General features: G+C 48.9%; 1 protein-coding gene across 4 annotated transcripts; it reads right to left on the bottom strand.

Annotated features, from left to right (window-relative positions):
* Positions 1-200: 200 nt before the first annotated feature.
* Flcn (folliculin) lies at positions 201-20,002 on the bottom strand. Of its 4 annotated transcripts, none has more exons than XM_051180544.1 (13): positions 19,892-20,002; positions 18,585-18,698; positions 14,934-15,204; positions 13,107-13,253; positions 11,259-11,480; positions 10,319-10,479; positions 8,869-8,960; positions 7,177-7,367; positions 3,562-3,675; positions 2,918-3,041; positions 2,280-2,411; positions 2,091-2,196; positions 201-1,143 (listed from the first exon to the last, which is right to left on the bottom strand). In XM_051180544.1, exons 3-13 carry the CDS (start codon positions 15,180-15,182, stop codon positions 942-944), a joined length of 1,740 nt encoding a protein of 579 aa, XP_051036501.1. In that variant the 5' UTR covers positions 15,183-15,204; positions 18,585-18,698; positions 19,892-20,002; the 3' UTR covers positions 201-941. The 4 variants fall into 4 exon arrangements, with proteins under 4 accessions (XP_051036501.1, XP_051036499.1, XP_051036500.1 ...); XM_051180542.1 differs by lacking the exon at positions 19,892-20,002 and adding an exon at positions 19,757-19,886; XM_051180543.1 differs by lacking the exon at positions 19,892-20,002 and adding an exon at positions 19,797-19,815.
* Positions 20,003-21,083: the final 1,081 nt, after the last annotated feature.

The raw sequence follows: 21,083 nt of genomic DNA, 5'->3' as shown, positions 1-21,083 counted from the left end.
GCCCAGTCAACAATGGACCACATACACAACACATGAAAGACACCATTGTTAATGTGTGAATCCATTTGCATCTGTAGGTATGCCCTACGATGCCTTCCTCAGCCCCACTGGTGCAGTGCCACACGGTACATACAGTTGCATCTCATTGAGGGAACCGAGCTGACTAGTAGCATCAAACATAAAAACATGTAGTCAAGAAGTTTAAAAAAATACAGCTTTATTATGTTGCAACTGTACAGGGACCAAGACACACAAGCTTAGTCTTTATGTTAAATATAAACAAACACCAAAAATATTATAAAAACAAACTGGGAAGGCTTTCAGGAAACCCTTCCAAACTGCATCCTTATCAAAATGGCAAAGGTGGGGGACAAGCTGTCTTAAGACCCCCATATTCGAGGAAAGCAACACAAAGTCATGGCGGCTCCCTTCTGTAATCATAGCACTGCTACAAGTCTGAAACTAGCAGAGGTCACATAGTGAGTTCCAAACCAGGCTACAGAATAAGACCCTGACTCAAAAACTAAAATTAAAAAAAGAAAAAGCAGCCATGGTTTCTTTTGATGTATCTACAAGCTGGCAAGCTGACCAGAGGCCATGTCTGGGCACATGACCTGAGAATTCAACATCCCAGCAAACACAAAAGATCCAGGATGCTTACTGGCTTCCATAGTGGGAAGGTTTGAGACCTCAAGAACCAGGCTGATATGACTCCAGTCAGTTCTGAGCCTTTGTTCTCAAGAGACAACAAAGTGTGTCTTGACAGTCCCTGATGGGTCAGTATGATGCAGAGGGACCACTGTTCCTGTGTCCCTTACATTTCAATTGCTGTGGGATGACACAGAGCCCGGAAGTCTTCACTCCTCAGCAGCCAGAAACCCAACGGCGGCAGTCTCTCCCACAGATCTGGGATGCACATCACCTTCCAAGTATCCTCAGCGTCAGTTACGTGACTCTGAGGCGGTGGGGCTTCGGACTGTGGACATGAGGTGTGACTTGTAGGTCTTGCTCAGGCCTGTCATCCAGAACTTAAGCAGCTTGACATTGTCTTCCTCTGATGCGCCTAGAACACTCAGGAGCTTCTGTGTGTCCTCCTTGGGGCGACTGTCCACCTTGGTGAATTTAAAGAGGACTTTCACTTTGCTACAGAAAACAAAACAAAAAAGCAAACAGCACTTAGACCCATAGCCCAAGCACCAAGCTTTACTCATAGGACCAACTTCCAGACCAGTGAGAGCTCTGCAGGCCCTGCTAGAGTGAGTTCCTCCACACACAGGAAGGGCACAGGACTGCAGTACGCTATGCCGAGGGCCCCATCCCAAGGAAGGCCAGCCATTTACAACAGCAAAAAAAAGAAAGGTGTATTGCCGTCTCAGCTACTCAGGCGGCTGAAACAGGAGGATTCCTTGAGCCCACATAGTTTAAGGCCAGCATGGGGAAGACAGGGGCGGGGGAGGGGAGAAATCCTCAAAAAAGAGAGAGAAGGGCTGGAGAGAAGGCTCAGCAGTTAAGAGTACTGGCTGTTCCTCTAGAGGACCAGGGTTCAATTCCCAGTACCCACACGGCAGCTTACAACTGCCTAATATTCCAGTTCCAGGGGGTTGGGGATTAATGGTATGAGGCATGCACACGGCGAATGCAAGCAAAATACCCATATGCATGAAATCTTCAAAAAAAAATTTATAAAGAAATAACTGCTCCCGAGCTTCACTGCATTATTTGAAACCAAGAAAATGTTCAACTAGCTCAGTTAATTTGATAAAATATTACTAAGACTCAAGGCACAAGGAAACAAAGAACTTTCTTTTATAAAGCAGCAGGAACGGCTGTGCGGCTGCGCCCTACTGTGGGTGTGCCTAGGTCTGCTGCCTAGCATCCTCCGCCCCTCAAAAAGCAAGAGTGAGTTAAGGAATAAAGAAAGCACTTTGGTCAAAGGCTCTTTCACATGCTCAGCATCAAATCTCAACAGCTGCCACCACCACAGGCTCCTAAGAGCCACAGTCTGACCTTTTTAACAAATGCCACCTGCTTTTCCACATGACCACCCCCTCCCAAGCTGGGGAAGCTCTCCTAGCAAAACCGGGGCTTACTTCATCCACTCTTCCTTGAGACAGATGAGGCACTGGTCCACCACATCCACAGACAGGTTCTGGTTGGTCAGAGCTGCTTCAATCTTATTTAGGATGGTGGGCCCAACTGCGGGTAACAACGCCAGGTGAGGGAAAGGCCTTGGCGCTCCCTCTCGCCCTGACAGAGGTGACACCACCAGCAGCACCCACCTCTGTCTGCGGCCACAGGGCTCCCACTTGTCACCACAAACTCATACTTGCTGAGGGACGGGTCATCCTCGCATCCTGCCGGGTGGAGGTTTGAGCGTGTGGCTGTGTGGACCTCCACAACAACTGCAAACTCTGTAGCCGTAAGATGCACGTTATCTTGTGATGTGTTCCTTGACCCCATTACAAGTCCCCTTACATCACCCCCAGGCATACGGTGTCAGGGACAGGCCTCCCCTGAGTGAAGTTTGGTGCTTAACACCTTTTGCAGTTTATTCGTTAAAGGTTAGTTTTTGCCTGAGTTAAACTAGAAATAACTCTTATATTACAATGATCATAAATCCCACATACATAAATCCATTCTAAGCAACCCTCTGTGAATGGCTCCACTATTCTATCCTGCAGATGGAAACGGCCTTGAAGGTTCAGTGGCCACACAGACACACAAGTATTAGTTTAGGAAATTTCACAGGCAAACCCCTCTGCAGATCAGTCCTAATGCGAACAGAGGCATTGCTCCAGGGACTCAGGACACCCTCAGGAGGTCCTATCTGGGGCTGCAGAGCACTGCCTTGCCTAAAATCTGTGACTTGGATCCGGGTGCCTTTGAGAGCACTGCACGTCTCAAAGAGGGTACTTACCTGAGGCCAGCACATGAGCAGGGATAGGCACGGGAGGGCTGAGCCCCAGGAAGTTACAGCGATAGGCCTCCTCATACTGGCTGCTGTAAGGGATGATTCGGACACAGCCAACAGGCAGCATGGTCTGTGGAGGACAGCGCAGCTCAGAATCCACCACATGAGCGCACTCTGCATCTGCTCCACAGCCTCCCTCTTAGTGTATCCACCTGTGGGCTCCCACCAAGAGGCCCCACTGCTACCATGTGCTGCCTCTTCCTGCATCCTCGCCTGCTTAGATGCTCACTGCACAGAGGGGCACTTGTGGGCTTTGGTAGCCAGCAAACATGCTGTGAGTTGCTCCAACAACACCACCCCAACCTGAGAACAGCCGAGCAGCATCAGAAAGTGCCAGTACTTGTGCATATGACTTCTCAGAAGGATTTCAGGTTGAGGAGGAGAAAACAGTGTAGCTGTTAATGGTGACAACACACGTTCCTTCCACAAGAGGGCCAATGCCTGCCATTTTCACCAGGCACAGAAAACCAATTTTGGAGGCTCAGAACTGGAACCCCTAATAGTCCACACTGGTACCCCTAATAGCCCACACTGGGACCCCTAATAGTCTGTCCCAGGGCAAAGATGAGCACATAGAGAAAGACTCTCACCCGGAGGACTTCAAATGCAGAATGGACGAGGTTCACATCTCTGCTTTTCCAGATCACCTGATTTCCCATGAGGACATGCCAGGCCAACATACGAAAGGAAGAGGCCCCCAAGACCTGAAATACAACACACAGCTCTTCACGCATTTTAGAGGCGTTAATCTGGCCCCATATGCTCAGAGACTAGGATATCCTTACAGTAAAGAAGGTCACAGTCAGCAAAGGGGAAGTTACTTCTCTTCCTAGGGATCCAAGGCTGACAGGGGACAGAAGTCCCCAGATTCCAAAGGTATTGCATGCTTAACATCCCTCTCCCAACTCTACTTTGAGAGATATGAAGCAAATGGTGATGACTTTTTTGCAGCCATCACCCTCTCTAGACACACCATCTTGCTGGAGTGTTTGGAAATGAACATCTGCCTCATGACATCTGCGTCTGGAAGAATGCGGGCTCTGCCTCCACCACCAGGATGCACCCACATCCTGGCCCTTGCCCAAACCAGCTGCCTGACGACAGCCTCCTTCTTCTTCTCCTACTCCTTTTTTTTTTTTTTTTTTTTTTTTTTTTTCAAGGCAGGGTTTCTTGTTTTTCTGTGTAACAGTCCTGGCTGTCCTAGAACTCTCTTTGTAGGCCAGGCTGGCCTCCAACTCACTGAGATCCGCTTGCCTCTGCCTCCAAGTGCTGGGATTAAAGGTGTGCGCCACCACCGTCAGGCAACAACAGCCTTCTTTACAGTTATAGTTCTTCAGATGCCGAGGCCATCACTGCATCAGGCCTGCTTTTCTGTTTGTGCTATCTTTATTCTTTAATCTGAAACAACCTCTCTCCTTGCTGCCTGTCCGTAACTCCTGCAGCACTGACAAGAGGTAGCTTGTTGTTTCTTAAGCCCAAAACAGAAGCTACACTACCAGTGCTATCAAGCACTCCTAACTGCATCAGAAACCACAGTCCCTGCTATCGAAGCCTCATTAGCGAAGCCAACCCAGCTCAGCACTGGAGAACAAATGTCCCCAAGCAGAAACCCCAGGACTCAATCCATTTGCCTGGGGATTGAACTCAAGACTTTAGGGTTGTCAGCAGGGGCCTTTACCCAGTGGGTCATCTCACTAGCCTCTCCGCTCTCCAAAATGGAAGTGATTCTTGGCTGGTAAAATTAATGCTCACTGAGAAAAAATAAAGAGGGTGAGAGGGATGGCTCAGTGGGTAGAGTCCCTTTCCATGTAAGCCTGGCACCTGAGACTCATGTCCAGACAGAACCCACATAGAGTAGGAAGGAGGCACGACTACAAAATTGGCCTCTGATCTCCACATGTACACCATGACGTGTGTACCCCTATAAACAATAATAATAATAATAATTAAAACTTCAAATTGTAAATTAAAAATAAAGAGAAATATAGTACAAAAAGTACTGGTATGGATGCACATGCCTATGATCCTAGCACATGGTAAGCAGGCCCAGAAATGCAAGACCATCTTCAGCTATAGTGAGTTCAAAGCCAACCTAGGATACTTAAGACCCTGTCTCAAAAAGATAAAAACAATATAAAAGGGAACAATCTGCCTTCCCCTGGAGCAATCCTCTCCTCTCCTCTGACCCAACAAACCATGTTCAATCTCATCAAGCAACTTTCGTCTCTGGCATATGTATGGACATGCTACTTCATGTTTCCTGCTTGCTTTTTCATGCTAAATACTATTCCACTGTCTAAACACTGTAAAATTAAGTTTATATTCCCTTCCTGGAAGAATTGTATATTATATTTTGTCATATTGTGTGAATTCTTTCCACTTATGATGTTTTATGCACATTATTCTTAACATATTCTATGTATGTATACTTTTGCTTGTGTTCCAGACATTTTGTATATTGATACAATTTGGGATATTTATCATGCTGCCCTTTATAGTTCTACCTCTTGTGTAAACATTTCTACTCTACTTCTATTTTAGGGATTTATATGTATGTATATGTACAAAGTTATAGTGTTTAGGTATTTGTCCCTGCTTTACTCAGGGAATTTTCAATCAGTTTTTTAGCTAAGTTCCTGAGTATTATAGATTATCTTCACTCATGTTTCCTTTACCTATGAGATTAGTCAGACATAGATGCTTAATCTTCAATCACTTCATAGACATGTAGAACATGGCATTTAAATGTTTTAATATTAGTACTCCATTGACATGAGACACTGTTGCTCCTGACAGCACCGTGCACTTTCCCGAAAATATGTTGGACACTGATGTTGCTCCTGCTGGAGTCCATTCTCGCCTCAGCTAATGGCCTCTTGGGCAAAGAACTGCCCCCACCTTGACCACTGATTTGGACATGCAGTCCTATGTGCTTGCAGGAGACAAATATAGAAGTCTACTGAACCTTGCCAAGTCAGGGTAAGACAGCCATTCTACCTCCCTGCTGTTGTGGTCTGTCAAGTACTCTTGGCCTTAGCCAAAACTGGGTGGACCCACATTGCTGTGAGACCTTGGATGACTGTCCAGGTAGCTTGCTGTTTCTGTCCTCGCTGCACCTTTTGGAAATTGCCCATCCGCACTTCCTGTCTACCCTAGTATCATTATTTTTCTTCTCAGGTCTTGATGAGGTTGAATATTAAACTATCTCAACTATTATTCTCTCTTCCTAGTTAGATATATTAGGTACTAGACCTAAGTTTTCCAGCTTAGGACAACTCTAATGTAAACCCCATTTCGACTTCACCCTAGGACTAGATATGTAGGTCGTTTTGTTCTCGATTTTCCTTTTCTTAGAGCACACTTGTTATTCACTGTTTTGTATATAGTTTTGTATCAAGCCTAAATCTTTTCTTTAGACTAAAAGGGGAATGACACTCTGGCCTCTACACACATGTGCATACATGAACAGACACATGTGAATGCACACAAACATACCAGCTGCCCATTCTGTCACTAAAAGAGTGCTACTGCTGGAGTTAAGACGGCCTGATGCCCACTGCACCCTCAGCCACCACCCACTGAGAATCCCTGTGTCACCCCCCGCCTGTGGATGTGGAAGAAGCTCCGACCCAGAGAACAGGTATACTACATCGGCCTGAGCTCTTGTCAGTTAGGGCTACACCCCCCTTCCCCTCTCCCCGTGGGGGAATATTATTTTAAGGCGTGTTACTTTTGTTTATGTTGCATTTGTTTAACTCTGTGAAGCTGTGTTACTGTGCCTGTCTAAAACACCTGATGGTCTAATAAAGAACTGAATGGCCAATAGCCAGGCAGGCGAGAGAAATATGCGGGGATGCCAGGCAGAGAAAATAAATATGAGGAGAAATCTGGGAATGAGAGAGGAGGACGAAGTCAGGGGCCAGTCACTCAGCTACACAGTCAGAAATGGAGTAAGAAGGAAAGGAAAGGTGTACTGGAATAGAGAAAGATAAAAGCCAAAGCTAGATGGGATAATTTACATTAAGAAAAGCTGGCAAGAAACAAGCCAAGCTAAGGCCGGGCATTGGTAATTAAGAATGAGTCTCCATGTGTGATTTATTTGGGAGCTGGGTGGCAGTCCTTGCCCCAAAAGTCAAAAGACTAAATAGCCAAAAGAGTAAAACATTTACACAACACCCCCCCCCACTCCTCCCCACCCTGCTCACCTGTCTCATGTGTCGAAGGGACTTGAAGACAGAAAGCTTGGGGGGCTGCCAGCTCCCACAGGCCGAGAGAAAGGACGACTCTGCTGAGCAACTGGTCAGCTCCCGCCCTTCAGCACCCTCTGCCACAGCAGCAGCTTTCTCCTCCTCTTCAGCCTCAGAATTGTCCCAACTTTCTGATTCTTCCTCTAAGTCTACAGGACAGACAAACATGACAGGTTTGGAGTGTGTTTCCCCATGGATGCTACAGCCCTGTTCTGTGGCCATTTCTGCCTCCGGGTACCTATGGCTGGCTACGCCCCCAATCCCTGTTGTATCCTAAAGAGGCTGGTGAGTGTGTGCGACTGACTGAGCATCTGCAGGCAGAGGGAGGAAGATTTGGGCAGAAGAGACATCTTAGAGGCTCTTCCAGCAAGATGCTGGCTACTGTCCACTGCTGGAAGGCTTGACGATGCAGTACAGACAGCATGTGCTTATCAGTTTTGTTGTGCCAGGGGCCAGGCCTCGTGTCCCACACATGGTGTCACCCATCTCCCCACACCCAGACAGGGCACAAACGTTTTACTTCCATTACTCCCCATGGTGGACCTTCACAATAGCATCTCTATTGCATGTCACAGTGAGACCCAGAGAGCAGGGTGCCCATAAGTACAGAGCCAGGGTGGGAAGCCAGTTCTATCTGACTCAAAAGCAAGCCTGTGCCCACACTCAGATCCTTCACAACTCAATTCGATTTAAATGCGGTTGCGATCCCTGTCCGCCTGCACATCTCTCTTCTCCCAGCACACATACCCCAACAGGGTGTGACTGACAGACTGCAGAACCTTCGTCTTTGTGAGTCATGCTGAAACGGTTCTAGTACTGACTGACCCATAGGGACAGGAAAGCAACTCCAAGGTCTGTGTTCTCTGAGTGTGCCTTGCTCCTGAGTACTTGTCAGAGCACAAGCATGTATACACTGAGTGCTCAACCAGTGACAACCTGGAAAGAGCTCCATCTGCTTACAATGGAGAAGTGGCAGTGTCATCAGTAACGAGTGATCATTGCTTTCCCACTTCTCAGCCATCGGGGAGGGAAGGAAGGAGGATGGAACAGGACTATGAACTCCTGAATTCAAATAATCTCTACGAAGTTGAGCCAGAATTGAGGGTTGCAATCGTGCACCGGGACCACCCTAGGAAGTCAGTCACATAGGATTCTAATCCAAGGTGTAGAGATTCTAAGCATGGATATAGGGATGATGTTGTACAGTGACTTCTTGTGAATTGAAACATTCCCTCTTAGAAGCAGAAGAGAGGCTCAAGAGATAAAAGTCTCAGGAAGTTCCTGAAACTAACAAGATTCATAAGGCTTCTTTCCAACGTTACAGAAGCAAAAACCAATTGTTGGTGAAATCAGCTGAGCTATCTAGAGGAAACTCTAGCAAGGAGGGCTGCCTGGAGACTCCCCAATGGAGTTGCCTACAGGGAGCTCCAGGAACCTCAAACCTACTTGGGAATAGGCCACCAAAGCACCATCAAGGGATGTGAGACAGAATCCCAACAAAATCAATAAGACCATGGAACTGGTTGTCACAAAGGCCCTTCAGGCTTGTTCATATCTAGGCATACATGTACTAGCTCCAGTCACTGTGGCAGCCACAAGCCAGGGGCTCTGCTGCCACCACAGATGGCCCAGCAGAGATAAATGCCTTACCAGCAAGCTTCTCCATCTGGACCAGGGTGTCCTCTGTGGGTGCACCCTCCAACAGCTTTTCAGTGAGCCGGCTACCACATGCCTTCAGGAGCCTGGAGATGGATACAATGCCAGCCATGAGGTATTCCTGCCAATGGGAAAACTGAACCAGAGGCTCACCAAACCCTTGGTTCAACCCCCAGGTTACAGAAAATGATCTACACAAATATACTGGAGGACACGAGGACACCACCACCACCACCATGGAAACAGTCTCCAAGACATGAGTCTGGTCCTCCATTAAGGGTTGAGAAAAATAGGCTGGGGGAGGTTTGGAGGAATTGTTGGTTTTAATCCCAATTCAGAGGTCACCCTGGAGACAAAAGAACAAAGACAGCACACCAGACAGCTCTTTAGTTCTTCTGAGTGAAGTAATATCCTTATGGCTACATTATAGATGGAAAGACACAACAAAACACCTTCCAGAAAATTCTCAAAGGAAGAAATTACAAATGACCAGTGCATCTGTGAAGAAGTATTCAATATTCTTAGCTATCAGGGAAATACAAATTAAAACTGCCTTGAGATTCCATTTCATAAAGTCAGCATGGCTGCCACCAAGAAAGAAGGCCAAGGACAGGGGCTGAAGGGGTTGACAGCATATGTTGCTCTTACAGAGGACCCACATTCAGTCCCCAGCACCCAGTGGTAGCTCACAACCATTTCTAACTGCAGTTCCACAGGATCCAACTCCTTTTCCTTTTCCTTTTCCCCAGACAGTGTTTCTCTGTGAGACAGTGCTGGCTGGTGTTAACTGGTGTAGCCACCTTGGAAGTCAGTGGGGAAGTTCCCCCAAACACAAACCCATCAGACCACTCCTGGACATCACCTGAAGGCCTGTAAGCCAACACATCAGAGATCCTTAAATATCCCTGGTTACGCTGCACCATTCACCATAGCTAAGGAACAAACCAGGCTGATGCCCATCAACTGACCAGCGTGGTATACAGGCGACAGCAAATGCTAGAAAGGGCAGAGTACATCCCCGCTACGCTCGGGTCCTGAGGCTCTACAGGTTACACTCCATTTCCCTAGACCACCCGGTTTGGGAAACAGGAGCTTCCTGTTCATAGCACACCTCTATGCTAGACCTTCGCTCCACATACCAGCTAGCTGACTGTTCCCTCCAGCCCAAACTGTCAGACCTGAGCCCAAAGCATCAGCCACCAGCTCAGAAGAGGCCTGAGCTAGAAACTGCTGCCACCTTTAGAGAGATTTGGTGGTTGCCATACACAAATGTTCTTTGTGTCAGTGCAAAGTGAGTTCTACCTAGATGTGTTTCCATCCAGTGGGAGACAGACATGAGAGCAGGCCTTGCTCAGAGTGAAGCCAACTTGCAGGTGCCTGCCAGCCAGCCCTGCTAGGAGGCAGATACTCTAATGGCTTAGTGCCAAGACCCAGGATTCATTACCAGGCAAAGGATGTGTGTAGACACGCCCACAAGTTGTCGTCACTGGTCAAGGAGGTCAGAGAGCGGGCAGCGTTGCCATTCCTCTGGTGCAGGAAGGGTGTGAAGGCTGTGTTCATCCTCTGGGCACGCTGGGGACATCCAAACTGCTCCGCCTCAAACACCTGGACACAGAGGGTGGAGAAATGTGCCTCTTCAGTGGTGGCTAGAACCTAACTTTTCAGTGACTGCCACCCAATTTCCTCAGATTCTCTCATTCTGCTCTCTTGACATGCCAACAGCCTGGCAATGCCTCACAGACTAATTCTGCTGACCAAGACATGTCAATGTATTTCCTCTCCTCCCCTGTCCTATGCTACTTTGACCCCTTGGGCTCCCGCTGGGTATTGACCATTCTCCAAGTAAGTCCTCTTGGAACCCTGTGAGGTTCATTCTACCGACCACTGTAGGTGATGGGCACATAACCATCTCACCAGCCTCCTATGCCCTCCAGCCACATTCTAACACAGTAGAGCTGCCCCATCTATGAAGACGAGTGATGAACAGCCTCCTCTTCTATTGCCCGTGAATAGAGCATGGACAAGAAATGGACCAGTGAATCTGTGACCAAAGCACGCCCATGCCTACATGCATGCTCTTTTGCAGCTGGTGCGGGGAGGGGTGCCCTAGGTAGGGCTCTAGACAAGACTAGCAGATAGTTTGGGTCCAGAAGAGTACAGGAAGCAAAGACAACAGGCAAGAAGCCAGAGGCTGAATAGCAGTTAAAAGACAGCAGGCTTTTAAAAAGCGGGTGAGGTAAAATCAGAACTATGAGCTGGTTAGAAGGGACACTCATTCTGCATTATGACACTAAGCCATGACCTCAACTTGGGCCCTATGGCAGAGGCAGGGCCAAGAGGACCACTGCTACCTGGGCACTCAGCATCCATGCCAACAGCATCACCTTAAGGGCCTTGCCCTGGAGTTCACTGATGATCCCACGGATCTTTCCCAGTAGGAAGGGCCAGGAGTTGATGAGGTAGATTCGATCCATCATGATGGCAATGATGCTGTACCACCGCTGGAAGCCTCTGGCCAGGCTGTCTTTGATGAAGAAGGTGTGGCTGAACACAAAGCCATGTTGTTCATCACCAAAGAAGATAGGGCCTTCACGGCCAGGGCACACCTTAGAGGAAGTAACAATAATTTTAGGCAAAGTTCTATCTCCTAACTTCACCTAAAGTCTCTTGGGTCCCTTTTCCTATTTCTTGGTGCTAGGCTACTTGGAGCCTTGACACAGTAGGTTAATGTTCTATCACTAAGGAACCCAATGTTCCAACTTGGTCTTCTGGATAGACTAGAGAGAGCTAGCAGATTCAATGGACTACTGCTGGGCCTGCAGAGTAAAACAGCACACTCTTTTAAATTACATGAAGGTGGTGGTGGTGGTGGTGGTGGTGGTGGTGGTGGTGGTGGTGGTGGTGGTGAGGTTAAGTGCTTGAGTACAGGTGCCTGCAGAGGCCAACGGTGTTGGATCCCCTGGAACTGGAGTCACAGGAGGTTGTGAGTAACAGCAATACATGACCTTAAACACCGAGCCATCTCTAGCCCCAGCACACTATTTTTAGAGTCCTGTGGTCTTTCCCTCCTGACAAATTTGCTAAACATGTAACTACTGTGCACATCACATCTGCCTGCTGCTAAGCATATTATCAAAGAATATAAAGAGGTGTAAAGCAGGGCTGGAGAGATGGCTCAGCAGTTAAGAGCACTGGCTGTTCTTCCAGAGGATCCTGGTTCAATTCTCAGCACCCACATGGCAGCTCACAACTGCCTATAATTCCACTTTCAGGAGACCCAACAACTTCACACAGACATATATGCAGGCAAAACATGAATGTACATAAAAATAAAGAAATCCTAAAAAAAAAAAGCAACAGTACAAACAAGTGACATGCGCTCCAGGGATGAGATGTATATAGGGCAGCAAAGCCCAGGAGCTGTGTCATATGCCCGTGTGACAGGTCAAACCTAAATGTTAAGACTCATGCTCCACACAGTAGCTCAGGAACAAACCATTCTTTTGCTGTTTTTAAACCTTTATTTTTATTTTTGTTTATGAGTGTTTGCTGGCTTGTATATCTATGCAACGCATGCAGTGCCCATGGAGGTCAGAAGGTGTCGGATCTCCTGGGACTGGAGTTATAGATGGTTACAAGCCAATGTGTGTGCTGGGAATGAACTCGGGTCCTCTGCAAGAGCAGCAAGCGTTCTTAACTGCTGAGCCATCTCTCTAGTCTGATTCATTCTTCAGAAGGTTCTAAGAGTTCCAACATGGTGGATGGCAGTTGGTACAATATAAAGGTGATACTTGGTACAACAAACCACACAGCATAGGAACTGTTCTATCTTAGAAACATGCTCATCGAGAATGAACAAAAAATAACAGTCTGGAGCTGGGTGTTGGTGCCACACACCTTTAGTTCCAGCACTTGGGAGGCAGAGTCAGGCCAATCTCTGTGATTTCAAGGCCAGCCTGGTCTACAGAGATAGTTCCAGGACAGGCTCCAAAACAATACAGAGAAGCCCTGTCTCGAACAACAACAAAAAACCAAAACACAAAAATAACAGTCTGTTGTTCAAAGTGAAAAGCTAACACCTATTTAGACAGCCAGAGTTTGCAAGGACTTATTTTAAGCTCCAACAACTGCAGCCATGCTCACATTGCACAGCAAGCAAGCCCCTTGCTGTTTATAAACAGAATAAACTCATATTCATGTGTGTTTCCCAGACAGCCCGATGGCATCCTTACCTCACAGCTTAGGCTCCGGACACAGGCCTGGCGGACAATGCTGAAGAGCTGGGGGTGGTTGGGGTGCTGGTGACTGACATACTTAATAGAGGTCTCTTTATCATGACTGATATAGCCCGGGTGCCCCACAGCAAGTGATCGGCAGCCCTGCACACAAGAAGGAAAGAAAATCTATTAGCTGGAAGCAGGTAACAAATCTAAATGTAGGAAACAATCCTTTTAACATTTTTTGGGGGGGTCCTTTTTTTTCTGGACAGGGTCTCTCTGTGTAGCCCCGGCTGTCCTGGCACTCACTCTGTAGACCAGGCTGGCCTCAAACTCAGAGATCAGCCTGCCTCTGCCTCCTGAGTGCTGGGGTTAAAGGTGTGCACCACAACCACCTGGCTTGATTCTAAGGAAATGTAATGTTTCTCTATGGCTTTTTCAATCATCTTTAGTGTTCTTCTTCCCTTAACTCTCCCCACTCACAAGAGTTGATCTCTTCTTCCACAGTGTGAGTTCTGGGGATCAAACTCAGGCCATTTGTCAGGCTTAGTAGCAAGCACCTTTAAACACTGAGCTATCTTGCTAGGGCCTCCCACTCCCAAATCCTTTCAAGACAGTCTCACAATGTAGCGCAGGCTGGCCTGGGCCTAATGAACCTCCTATCAGCCTCTGAAATGCTGGGACTATAGGCATGTGTTGTCGTGCCCAACTTCTTTTATGTTATAGAACAATTAGCTTTTCAATGCATACATATCTTAGACTTTAAGGAAACAGAGGACCCAAGGGCAGTCAAAAGTTTTACCGACAGCTAGCAGTAAGAGCTGTGACTCACTGAGGCTTACTAGTAGGTATGATGAGTTTCCTATTGCTTATCTCACTCAGTCCTACTAGTGGCCCTAGAAGAGATTCTCAGGAGGAAGCTCCATCTTACAGACAGCTGAGGCTTGGATGAGAAGCAGCCAGACCCATGGCGCACAGCCATGTTACTCTCCTAAGCGATGCTATCGGCCATAGGTGATAGGTGAGAAAGGTTTCAACTACATCAGCCAGAGACTTCAGTGTCAGTGTAGCAACCCAAGAACTCACCATGTGACTTCCTGCTGGGAGGTGGAACAGGCGGGTGAACTCAGAGCCACCCACTGGAGCTGTCCTAAGCCAAGGCTGCGTATTCTGCAAGGTTCCCAACCTGGAACTGTGCCAGGAGGGCACTGAGGCAACACCCTCCCCAGATCCTCCAGGACCCTGTACATCCTGCCCCTTTAAGACTTTCCTTCCCTCTCACTCCTACCCAGGCCTGTTCCTCTACCCTGTCCCTGTCCCTGAGCTTCCCTCAAGAAAGGACTTTCCCACATGACATCTGCATCTTAGAAGAACCAAATGACAATACACTTGATTCCTGTCCACTCTGACAGCAGCTGGAACCCCCTACCCAACCCAGGCAAGCCAGATCCTCCCCAGCAGTGGTGTGGTGAAGGACTTCTACTTCACTCCAACAAGGAGGTGCCACGACCCATGAGGAGGATCACCCAGATAACGAATCAGTTAAAAAGGCTCCTGCTGGGGCTGGGCGTTGGTGGTGAATGCCTTTAGTTCCAGCACTCAGGAGGCAGAGGCAGGTGGAGCTCTGTGAGTTCAAGGCCATCCTGGTCTGTAGAGCTAGTTCCAGGACAGGCTCCAAAGCAATACAGAGAAACCCTGTCTCAAAAAAAAAAAAAAAAAAAAAAAAAAAAGCTCCTGCTGGGATGCTAAGAAAAATGCTCTCAGGACCCTGGGGGTCTCCCATGCTCCCACCTCCCAGAAAGGTAAAACCTAAAACCATCTCAGCGTCCCAGAGACACTTGCCTCACACATGTCCGATTTCTTGGGCCCAGGGCTGCTGGACTCAGTGCTGGCACCCTCGGCTGGGCTGTGGGCACGGACCCGGCTGCTCATCTGGATGCCACCCTCCTCTTCCTCAGCCTGCTCAACCTGGCCAGGACTGTCCCCACTTCCAGCACCCTGGGGCAGGGGAGCATGTAGAACTTCCGTGCAGAAGAGAGTGCGGGGGCCATGCAGCTCGCAGAAGTGGCAGAGAGCGACAATGGCGTTCATGGTGCTTGGGAATGCCAGAGGCCTGTAGGGTGGAGAGACTATTCGTGGGCCTGCCCCTGTCCATGCCATGGTATCATGCCAAGGACTCTGGCATACTGGGGCCACAAAAGTAGTCCTGTCAGGCTGCTGCTGGCAGAGGGATGTCCCCATGTGCTGGCACTGCTGAGCACCTACTGTGTGACAGTTATACCAAGGCAGGAGAGACACAGGGGAATGGACGGACGGACAGAGGAAGAGAAGTAAGAATAAATAGCTACACAGAAAATACTGGATGGAACTGCAACAGGTCCAGGAAATGAACACATTTGCAGGCACTATGTGACACTAAGAGGCAGGATAGAAACCAAGGAGGGTCCTTCATCATCTCCCACCTGTGAGGCAAGGTCCGAGTGCTGGGACGAGGGGGGGCTCACCTACAGGGATAAACACATCTCATTTCTACATGGGGACACCCGGAACACAGCACCACAGCACACCCAGGGGACTGAGAGGAGGTAGGACCAGAGGAGGGGTTGGCTACACAGGTTCCAGGGGAGCAAAGTGTGCAGACCAAGCAGGTGGGCGGGGCCAGGGATGGGCAGACATTGATCTCATGAACTCTTTGGCCACAGCCAGGTGCCTGGCTTATTTTAGAAATGGCAAGACGTGCAGAGTTCTGATGAAGACAAGCAAGCTCTGATCTTCATCCTCGAAAGCCGATACTCTACTGGAGGGAAGAGGTTGTGGATCATGAAGGAAGGAACGGGGAGACAAAGGAGGGGCAGCGTGGGGGGCATCCTGGGAGTGGGGTCGCCAGGGACTCAGACATGGACCATGTGACTTCTGCAGATCACAGGGTGAGAAAGAGCTGGCCGCGGTGACAGGAGAGCCATCCTGCTGGACGACAGAGCACTTTAATAAGGGGAGAAGGGATGCCACTCAGCCTTAAGAGAAAGAAAACCCACTGTAGCAGGGACAGAGCCTAAGCATAAAACTAGACAGACACAGGACAGGCTCTGACTGCCCCACTACCCACTCAAGAGATCCGAGAGAGCTGGACTTGACCCCAGTGAGGCGGTCTGAGTTTAATGGAGGCAGTTCCAGCTGGGAAGATGACAGAGCTGAGGTGGATGATGGTGAGGGGTGCCCCACAGTGGGAGTGTCCAGTGCCACTGACCTGCCACATGCCTGGATTGTTAAATGTTACATCATACCTGTTTTATCACAATGTAAAAAAAAAAGGAGGATTAGTCAGGCATGGTAGCACACCTGCAATCCCAGCATGCCCCAGAGGCAGAGGTCAGTGTACTCTACAAAGAGAGTTCTAGGCTAGCCAGAATAAGATCCCGTCTAAAACAAACCCTCCCCAAAACACCCAAAACTCATCAGCCACAGAGTCATGTGAAGGTCACTCTATGGCAGCCATGTGATTGCAGAGGAGTGAGGAAAGAGTGGGTACTGATGCTCAGGGAGGGACCGGGTGAACCTGAAAGGGTTGTGGTGTCAGAGAAGTCCCCATCTCCATCTGATAACAAGATCCCAATGAGCAGAACCTGGAACCTTGGAGAGGGGTGCATGCTAGGAGGCAATTCATCCCTCCTGTGAGGCAGCCAGCCATGGGGGTAGCCGCAGGGACTTTGTTTCCTGATGTACAGCAATCGAGAGAAAAGGTGTTAAAGATTAGAATGTCCTCAGGGTTTTGACAGTAGAGGAGACCACAGCAACAAAGGCAAAGGCAGGGACAGCCACAGCCAGCATACCTGACCCATAGACACTGCAGACCATACTGGTTGGCTGGAGAAAGGTCTGGAATGGCAGGTCAGAGCGACCCTATATTCTCCATACTCATCATATCCATAGTCACATGTGACAACTCAAGATTAAAATCAACCATGGCTAAGCTCAGGTCCACAGCCTCACCAGCCAGGTTCAGAGCATTCACACAGGGCTCAGAGCTGCCATCTGAAGTGTGTGAGTTCCAGGACATTTCCATAGGGGGGAAAAGCTCCATAATAGATTCCTACTCAAGGAAATGTGCAACTGTATAAGTCTCTCTAAATATAAGCCAGAAGGTAGTCTGGAGAGATGGTTAAGAGCACTAGCTGCTCTTCGAGAGGTCCTGAGTTCAATTCCCAGTAACTACATGGTGGCTTACAACCATCTATAATGAGAACTGGTACCCTCTTCTGTCATGTAGGCATACACACAGACAGAACATTGTATATGTGATAAGTAAATAGAATCCTAAAAAAAAGAAAAAGAAAGAATGAACACACACACACACACACACACACACACACATATATATATGCAAGAAAACACTGATCAGAACCCATACTGTCTTCACTTTTGAAGACTCCTTCTCCCTGAGTACTCATCCCCTGGAAGGTCAGGTACAAATACAATTGAGGAGATTTGGCCAGTCAGATGGCATGCCTTGGAACTTACACAAGTGGCTGGTGACAGACAGCTGGCCTTGCTTGTCTCTAGCTGCTTCCCTTCCGTTAGTACTCCTCTAGCGTCTCTGCAGTCAAGTCCCCAAGCTGGCAGGCTGCCACAGCACCAGTCCTCTTAGGTTAGACCAGGATTAGCAGCAGCAGGTATAAATAATTGGTAAGGCGGGAGACAGAGAACCGGGGAGATGACACTTGATCCATAGAAATTCTGACTGTAGTGTTAGGACAAAGAAGCTGGGTGGAAGGTCCCGAATATGGTGCAGGCCTCTGTTTGGCTCATTTTTTTCTAAGCACTCGCATTCTAAGTACTCACCTCCATGTTCCCGTCTTACAAACTAGCTCAGGTAGACGGACACCCTCATCCTACCAACTCCCATTCTCCCACTTGCCCTAGGCTTTGGGACTTACATTGCTTGTGTTTCCCTTTACAATGCTAAGTCCCTATCAGTGTCCACTGCAGTTCCCGACACATGGAAGGCACGGAATAATTTGCACATAGAGATAACCATTGTAATCAGAGAAATTGGAGGTATTTAAGAAGTTTAGACACAATCAAAGCAGAGTCTATGAATCTAGGGGCAGAGAGAGGGTTCAGAGGGCTTACTACAGTGTGGTCATGGTGACTCATATCTGGAATGAATGCACCAGAAGGTGCCAGCAGGAAAATCAGCCAGCTTCGGCTACATGGAATGTTCCAGGCCAACCTGGGCTACAAAACACATGGAACCCTGTCTTATAAACAGAAGAGTCCACTGCAGGGGAGGAGATGAAACAACCAAAGACAGGACGAAGAGGCTGGGGAAATGAAGGGGCCAGGACCCAAGTCAGAAGCATGCATCCTGGGAAAGGGGTCACATCATCTTTGGAGGGGCACACAAGGAAGAGAAATACGCCTGCTCCTGGCAAACATGTACATGAAAGCAGCCCTTAACCAAGTACCGCCCATGTGCGGAGAATCAATACGAACCTTATGCTTAACAGATCACAAGTCCACCATCCTGCCTAGACCAGAGCACCTACAAATCCTGCCCGATGAGTCAGGTACAGCAACTGCACTCGAACTCAAAAGACCTGATGTTTTCTGGGGAAAGACAGAAAGAAACAAAAATCACACCTGATGCTGAAAGCAAAAGTCTTTGCAGCTTCTTGGGTTGTTTTGTACATGGCACCTGAGTCCTGATCAGGAAGTGTCCAGTTCTTCAGTAGCTCTCCGATGCCCGTGTCTACCACTGAGCAAGCTTCTGGGGGTATGCCTAACCAGCCTCCTTCCCAGTCACTATTCGCAGCTGCGGACAGTCCCTTCTCCATCACACTTAACATTCTTTGAGGCAGGCTTTGCATGTATGCTGCTTGCCCACACCGTCTAAGCCACAGGCCCAGCAAACAATACCCACACCGTTCTTCCCTAGTGTGTCTGGTTTCAACTCATCTTTATTTCTTGTCTTCCCACAGTACCAAGCCACTAAGAGTGCCTTGGAGGCAAATGAGGGGTTACAAGGTGCTCCACTGAAGTCTGCAGCAGCTTGACTGTCTCCCACAGGAAACACTGCTCCCAGCTGCCACCCTAGCTGAACAGAGAGGGTAAGAAATTCAGCAGCTCAGAACCACTCCCTACTCCTACTGCCAACTTCAGCAATATTTCCTTTAGAGAGCACCCAGTCACTTGACACCAGCAGAGCAAACAGTGTCACGTGCCATGACCTCTCCACTGTTTAATGACAACTGTAATAACCCTGTACCTACAGCACTAGACTGGCTGTGGCTTTCGGTGCTGCGACTTCTCTCTATTGGACACCTTGGGTGGTCCAAGAGCTGCAGCCAGCCCATACTCTCAGCAGGTTCCTCTCCTAGCTCCCTAATGCCTAGGGCTGCTTGTGATCTCCTCAACTAATCCCAGGGCTAAATGTTCTTTCCAGCGAGTTATCCAGTCAGAGTGGAGAGAAGCGATATGTCCTGCCTGCCCTGCCCTGGGATGGCTGAGCGAGACAGGCAGACCCGCCCGAAGAGCGTCCTACGATGGCCGTCCTGCTAGAAAACGGACATATACTGGTAGGAAACCGTCGCCAGCGGTGCTCAGAAGTAAAGCAATAACCGTGACCGGGGGTTGGAACCCGTCACTTCCCTCTCCCCGGTGTTTACCATCACCGCCTTCCATTCAGCCCCATCGCCCAACACCAACCCAACTCGGGCGCTCGCTGTCTCCTGGACGCCGAAACGGAAACCGCTACAGACTGTTGGAGCCCGCAAAACCGTCGCCACCGAGCTGGCACTCACCGAGTGCCCGGTCTGCAGGCCCTGCACCTAGCCCAGCGCGTGACCCAGCCGGACCGAACCATTCGCAGGCCGACGGAGGGAAGGGAACGCCAGCGCCCGGGCCTGAGAGAGCGGCACCGCGCTCCGGGGCAGATGGACAGGATGTGCCGAGCCACTCTGTGCAGTGTCACTTCCTACCGCGCCAAGGGCATGAGCCCCACGGCCACGCGTGCCCCTCGGCGCCGCTTGTCGCCCCGCGGAGAAGCGTAGATGGTTCTGGCCGCCGAGAGAAGCCATTCTGCAGGGGTGATGTCAAAACTAACATTTCAAAAGACTATGAGAAAATTAGCCAGCCGGTGCCTCAATCCTTACAGAAGAGGAAAACGAAGTGGAGGAATTTCTCCAGGGCGCTGAGTTCTCCTGGCTCCACTCCCCGCAGGTTGGGTTGCCGATCAGAGCCGGCTTCTCCCCTTCCTGAGAAGTGGAAGGTGCGGACAGGTCCTGGGAGGGAGGCTGGTGACAGAAGGACGTAGGACCGCGCATGTGCGCGATTCAGCCGTGGTCTCAGCCCTACCTACCTTTACAAACTTGTTCAACGGTAAGCCCAAGGCCCTGGATTCAATTCCCAGCTCTGGGGTGAAGGAAGCACGCACTCACTAATTAAGGAATATTGGTTTGGCTCTTTAAAACTGAATTTTAAAGCCATTAGTGCATAACATGAGCCCTTCCTGTGAAGACGAGAACCGGGCTCTGGGACTGAGACCCTGAAACTCCTGCTTCCAGCTGTGCACAGCGGTGTGTGTGTGGGGGGCGCTGTGCACCCCATGCTAGCGGTCCAGGAAGATGCCCAGAATGTGGTTCTCAAGAAATAGGGAAGCTTCAGATGGTCTGAGTAGAAGTAATTGGTAGGTTCATTTGTTTGTTTTTCAATCACAGGGGCCATATTTCTTTTCCTACTTTTCAATTTCATTGTTTTGTTGGAGAGGTAACAGGAGAAAAAAGGAAAAAAAGAAAAAGAAACTGCAGACTTGTGTTTTGTACCTTTGTTTACAGGCTGGTAAAGATTAAGGGGTGCAGGGTAGAGTTACAGTGTTCTTACCAATCCAATTATTTCTGATGTGAGTGGCAGAGATCACCTCCTGTCTCTGAAGAGGTTCTTGTCCCACCCTCCTCCAAGAATGGAGTAAGCAGACAGCAGAATAAGAAAGGAGAT

Source organism: Phodopus roborovskii, unplaced genomic scaffold, assembly GCF_943737965.1.
Source record: "Phodopus roborovskii unplaced genomic scaffold, PHOROB, whole genome shotgun sequence".
In the NCBI taxonomy this organism is placed as follows: Eukaryota; Metazoa; Chordata; class Mammalia; order Rodentia; family Cricetidae; genus Phodopus; species Phodopus roborovskii.
The sequence above is the reverse complement of the archived record's forward strand: the minus strand, read 5'-3'. Positions and strand labels throughout refer to the sequence as shown.